Raw genomic sequence first — 6,031 nt, forward strand, 5'->3', positions numbered from 1 at the left:
CAAGTGGTCACAAACAGTGGTTTAAAGCAACATGAACTTATCATCTTATAGTTCCAGAGGCCAGATGTTCAAAATAGCTCTCACTGGGATTGAACTCAGAACCTCACACTTGTTAGGCAGGGACTCTACCACTTGAGCAGTGCTTCTAGTCCCTTCATTCTTCCATTCATTCAGTGTGTGTGTGTGTGTGTGTGTGTGTGTGTGTGTGTGTGTGTGTGTGTGTGTGTGTGTGTGTGTGTGTGTGTGTGTGCATGCTTGCGTGTATTTGTGTGTGTGTGTGTGTGTGTGAACGTTGTGTATTCAGTGTGTGTGTGTGTGTGTGTGTGTGTGTGTGTGTGTGTGTGTGTGTGTGTGTGTGTGTGTGCATGCTTGCGTGTATTTGTGTGTGTGTGTGTGTGTGTGAACGTTGTGTATGCCAGTACTAGGGCAACTCAAGGCCTCTAAACTTTTTCACTCAAGGCTAATGCTCTACTCCTTGAGCCACATTTCTACTCCTGGCTTTTTTTTTTTTTTTTTTTTTTTTGTCAGTTGTGGGTCTCTGGGCCTGGATGCTGTCCCTCAGCTCTTCAGCTCAAGGCCTAGCGCTTTACCATAGAGCCATAGTGTCACTTCTGGTTCTCTGGTGGTTAATTGGATAAGTCTCAGGGACTTTCTTGCCTGGCTTTGAACTGCGATCCTCAAATCTCAGCCTCCTGAGTAGCTAGGATTACAGGCGTGAGCCACCTGTGCCTGGCTACTCTTGGCTTTTTTGCTGGCTAACTGGAGATAAGAGTTGCATTGGGTGGGTCTGGGAAGCCGTGGCTCAGTGGTAGAGCGCTTGCCTTGCATGCCTGAGGCCCTGGGTTTGATTCCTTAGCACCACATAAGCAAAAAGAAAAAGCCGGAAGTGGTGCTGTGGCTCAAGTGGTAGAGCGCTAGCCTTGAGCTGAAAGAACTGAGGGACAGCTCCCAGGCCCCACGACCGGACCCAAAACAAAAAGAGTTGCATTGGGGGTTGGGAAGGTGGCTCAGTGGTAGAGCGCTTGCCTTGCATGCCTGAGGCCCTGGGTTCGATTCCTCAACACCACATAGGCAGAAAAAAAAAGCCGGAAGTGGTGCTGTGGCTCAAGTGGTAGAGCACTAGCCTTGAGCTGAAGAGCTGAGGGACAGTGCCCAGGCCCAGAGTTCAGGCCCCACGAACGGACCCCAAAAAAAGAGAGTTGCATTGGTTTTTCTACCCCAGCTGGCTTCAAACTGTGATCCTTAGATCTCAGCCTCCTGAGTAACTAGGATTACAGGCATGAGGCACAGGTGCCCAGCTCTGTTCCTTATTATTGAACTTTTTAGTCTCTCCATGGTGCCAGTATTATACTATTTAGACTCTTGCTTTTTCCTGTGTTGTCTCATGGGACGGGGCAGAAAAGCATGAGGCTGATGAGAAGGCTGGATCTCTGTCACTCATTTTCTTCAGCAATTTTCTGGCTATTCTCTCTCTAATCTTTCAGTTGAATTTCTAGACACACATACACAGCAATGTGGAGAAGGGTCAGAAAGCTTCTAGCTTTCACACTGGTCCATGGGAGCCTCACATCCCGCTTTCACTGACAAGGGCTAGGAGACTCTGCAGAACCAAAGCTGCTGTTCCTTGGGAATCTATGGAGAAGGAATCCGAACAGGGCTCTTTCCTGGCACTGGTGGCTAACGCCTGTAGTTCTAGTTAGGATCTAAGGATCACATTTCAAACTCAGCCTAGGCAGAGAAGTCTATGAGATGCTTATCTCCAATTAACTACCAAAAATCTGCAAGTAGAGCTGTGGCTCAAGGGGCAACGTGCCAGCTTTGAGCGAAAAAGCTAAGGCACAGTATCTTGGTCCTGAGTTTCAGAGTTCAAGCTCCAGTACTATCCCTTCCAAAAACAAATAGGGCTTACTGCTAACCTATCTCCTTCTCTTTCCCTAGGGTATGAGGGACAGAATTTGGCCAAGATTCTCAAAGATATAGAGATGAGTAAGGTGGTACATATAGATCGATGGTCTGTGGAAGTGATACCTCAACAAACTAAAGAAAAGTGTGATCCAGTCCCCTTTCACATCATCAATAACTATTTCTCCATTGGTGTGGTGAGTGGGCTAGAGCATAGACAGAAAGGAGAGGGGCTGGGAATGTGGCTGAGTGGTAGAGTGCTTGCCTAGCGTGCATGAAATCCTGGGTTCCATTCCTCAGCTCTACATAAATAGAAAAAGCCAGAAGTGTTGTTATGGCTCAAGTGGCACTGTCCTTTAGCTTTCTTGATCAAGGCTGTCATTTACTTGAGCCACAGCTCCAGTTTGGGCTTTTTGGTGGTTTATTGGTGAAAAGTATCTCTCAGACTTTCCTGCTTAGGCTGGACCATGATCCTTAGATCTCAGCTTCCTGAGTAGCTAGGATTACAAGTGTGAGCCACTGGCACCCAGAATTGATTATGTGCTTTTAACTTCTCCAGGATGCCTCTATTGCTCACCAGTTCCACATCATGCGAGAGAAATATCCTGAGAAGTTCAACAGCAGGTAAGGGAAAAGAATTTTTGTTTCCTGGCTAGTCTGCTCAATCTTCCAAATGAATTTAGATAAACATTATGATCAAGTTTGACTCAGAATGCTCATCTGGGCAGTGACATCTTTAGGAAACTCTTCCCTACACCCAAATAAGACTCCCTTTGTTCCCTGTGGAGTTGAGAGATTGATGCTCTTTCCTGTCACTTACCATCCCTGCTGGTACTGTACAACCTGTCCTCTCTTTGCTGGGCCTTGTGTTGGGGCTGGCATAGAATGAAGAACAAGCTATGGTACTTTGAATTTGCTACATCTGAATCCATCTTCTCAACGTGCAAAAGGCTGGAGGACTCTTTGACAGTTGAGGTGTGTATATCCTTTTCAGCTTCTTGTATCCAACTTTCTTCCACCACAGACACCTCTAAGAACTCCCCACATTCTTGAACCTCTACTTTTTTGACCTCCCAGTTCTCCAACCCTGACTTCCCAAGTTCTGAAGCTACACAAGTCTCTTTTTCCATCTCTTACAAACCTCCAAATCCTGGCCTTCCCAGTTTGTCCTCTGCTGGAGAGAGCAGTGACATCTATAATTATGCCATGAGATAAAACATCTGTGTTCTCCCTGGGGGCTGTGTCCTGCTTCCCTCAGATCTGTGGAAAACCTCTGGATCTGACCAACCTATCACTAGAAGGCATCGCAGTACTGAACATCCCTAGTATGCATGGTGGCTCCAACCTCTGGGGTGATACCAAGAGACCACAGGGGGATATCTGTGGGATCAACCAGGCCTTAGGCACTACAGCTAAAGTCATCACCGACCCTGACATCCTGAAAACCTGTGTGCCAGGTCAGAGGAGTGCCTTGGGAGCTAAGTGGGCAGGGCTGAGGGAAAGGTATGACTTCTTTTGAGAGCTTTCTGCATCTATAAAACCCATGTCTCTACTTCTCATCCCCAGACCTAAGTGACAAGCGACTGGAAGTAGTAGGACTGGAAGGTGCAATTGAGATGGGCCAGATCTATACCAAGCTCAAGAGTGCTGGACGTCGACTGGCCAAGTGCTCTGAGATTACTTTCCAGTAAGGAAGACCTCTGAGGGAAGGCTTCTAGGGCCAGGAGCACAGAGGATTATGGGAACAGTGGGGGAGGGGCTTCCTTAGTGAAAAAAGATCTCAAAGCCAACCTGAGAAACAGAATTTTGGTATTTGGTTGATAATGAAATCTCCACTAATTTTCCGTGACCTTCCACAGTACCACAAAAACCCTTCCCATGCAAATTGATGGAGAACCTTGGATGCAGACACCCTGTACAGTGAGTATTGCCTAGGGCTGTAAAAAACTGAACCCCCTTGGGGCTGGGAAGGTGGCTCAGTAGTAGAGTGCTTGCCTTGCATGCAAGAGGCCCTGGGTTCGATTCCTCAGCACCACATAAGCAAAAAGAGAAAAGCTGGAAGTGGAGCTGTGGCTCAAGTGGTAGAGCGCTAGCCTTGAGCTGAAGAGCTGAGGGACAGTGCCCAGGCCCAGAGTTCAGGCCCCATGACCAGACCCCCCCCCCAAAAAAAAAAACTGAACCCCCTTTGCCGGGCACTGGTGGCTCACGCCTGTAATCCTAGCTGCTCAGGAGGCTGAGATCTGAGAACTGCGGTTTGGAGCTAGCCCAGGCAGAAAAATCCATGAGACTCTTTATCTCCAATAAACTACTCAGAAAAAGCTGGAAGTGGCACTGTGGCTCAAGTGGTAGACTGCTAGCTTTGAGCACAGAGTGGCTCAGGGACAGTGCCCAGGACTGGGTGGGGGCGTGGGGGGGGTGGGGAGAGATGGAACCCTCTGGATATTGGTATGTGGGAGGCTGAGATTGGGAAGATCAGCTCAGGTAGAAAAATCCTGGGAAGGTGGCTTAGTGGTAGAGCGCTTGCCTTGCATGCATGAGGCCCTGGGTTCGATTCCTAAGCACCACATAAGCAAAAAGAAAAAAGCCAGAAGTGGCACTGTGGCTCAAGTGGTAGAGCGCTGGCCTTGAGCTGAAGAGCTGAGGGACAGCGCCCAGGCCTAGAGTTCAGGCCCCACGACCTGACCAAAAAAAAAAAAAAAAAAAGAAAAATCCATGAACAACCCCACCTTCACCCCTTCCCTGGGTCTCATGGAGGGACGCTGGACACAGTGGTGTGTACCTGTGGTCCCAGTAACAAAGGAAAGGCAAAAAGTAAGATGGGCAGGAAGTAAGACCTGATCATAAAAAAAATCCAGTATAACCAGTGAAAACAGGACTGGAATGGCTCAGTAGTATCAGTCCAGCCTAGCAAGGTCAAGATTCTGAGTTCAAACCCCAGTACTTTAAAAAAAAAAAAGAAAAAGAAAAAAAAAAAGCCAAAGCCAGGCTCCAGTGATTTGTGTTGTAATCCTAGCTACTCAGAAGGCTGAGATTTGAGGATCATAGTTCAAAGCCAGCCCAGGCAAGAAAGTCTGTGAGCCTCTTATCTCCATTTAATCACCAAAAACATCTGGAAGTAGGGCTGTTGCTTAAGTGCTAGAATGTTAGCTTGCCTTAAGCACAAAGAGGCTCAGTGACAGCACCTTGGCCCTGAGTTTAAGCCTCAGGTCTGGCACAAACAAACTCTGTGATCCTACATCTCCATTCTTTAGCTTCTTCCTCCTGGTACTCAAAATTTCTCTGGGTACTGGTTCTCCCAAACCCTGATTTCCCAGCCCCTGGCCTCCTTCCTGCAGCCTCTCCAGGATACCAGAGACCTGACCTACCTTTAGAGTCTCCAAATTTTCACTCAAATCCTTAGTTCCCGAGGTCCTGCCTTTGAATATGTTCCCTTCCCTTCCAGATCAAGATCACCCACAAGAATCAGATGCCCATGCTCATGGGCCCACCTCCTCGTTCCCACAATTTCTTTGGCTTCTTGGGCTGAGAGTGACACCTTCAGCCTCCAAGCCAGCCTTGAACCCATCAACCCATCCCGGATGCCACCCTCTAGACTCTGTACATTGCTGCCACACCTTCCTGCCAGCTCAGGGAGGTGTTCCTTCACCCTCACAGTATTTATTATCCTAGATCACCTCACTGCTCACACACACACACACACACACACACACACACGAATGCACTCACATACCCCACAAACACATATGTTAAAAGTGCCTCATCTAAATAAAATGACTTTTTCTCCCCACTGGGATATCTATAAATAAGTGATACATCTCTTTCTTTTACAACTTTACTCCATCAAAGATTCTAAGAAACAAGAAAAAAAAGAAAAACCAGGGGCTGGGAATGTGGCTTAGTGGTAGAGTGCTTGCCTAGCATACATGAAGCTCTGGGTTCGATTCCTCAGTACCACATACACAGAAAAAGCCGGAAGTGGCACTGTGGCTCAAGTGGTAGAGTGCTAGCCTTGAGCAAAAAGGAGCTCAGGGACTATGCCCAGGCCCCAGAACTAGCAAAAACAAAACACAGCACCAGGTTTTGAATATTTATTCCAGGAAATGGTAATCTAAGGGAAGACTGCAGAAAA

General features: G+C 47.6%; 1 protein-coding gene across 5 annotated transcripts in view; it reads left to right on the plus strand.

Annotated features, from left to right (window-relative positions):
* The window catches only part of Dgka (diacylglycerol kinase alpha), a 32,363-nt gene extending 26,645 nt beyond the window's left edge, over window positions 1-5,718 (plus strand). For all 5 annotated transcript variants that reach the window (XM_070042605.1, XM_070042622.1, XM_070042640.1 and 2 more), the window contains exons 18-24: window positions 1,939-2,099; window positions 2,462-2,526; window positions 2,787-2,877; window positions 3,161-3,359; window positions 3,469-3,589; window positions 3,762-3,822; window positions 5,345-5,718. In XM_070042605.1, coding sequence (XP_069898706.1) covers window positions 1,939-2,099; window positions 2,462-2,526; window positions 2,787-2,877; window positions 3,161-3,359; window positions 3,469-3,589; window positions 3,762-3,822; window positions 5,345-5,428 — 782 coding nt within the window. In that variant the 3' untranslated portion in view covers window positions 5,429-5,718. The remainder of the gene's footprint in view (window positions 1-1,938; window positions 2,100-2,461; window positions 2,527-2,786; window positions 2,878-3,160; window positions 3,360-3,468; window positions 3,590-3,761; window positions 3,823-5,344) is intronic.
* The last annotated feature ends 313 nt before the right edge of the window (window positions 5,719-6,031 follow it).

The sequence above is a fragment of the Dipodomys merriami genome, unplaced genomic scaffold (assembly GCF_024711535.1).
Source record: "Dipodomys merriami isolate MVZ:Mamm:240054 unplaced genomic scaffold, mDipMer1.0.p SCAF_10, whole genome shotgun sequence".
In the NCBI taxonomy this organism is placed as follows: domain Eukaryota; kingdom Metazoa; phylum Chordata; class Mammalia; order Rodentia; family Heteromyidae; genus Dipodomys; species Dipodomys merriami.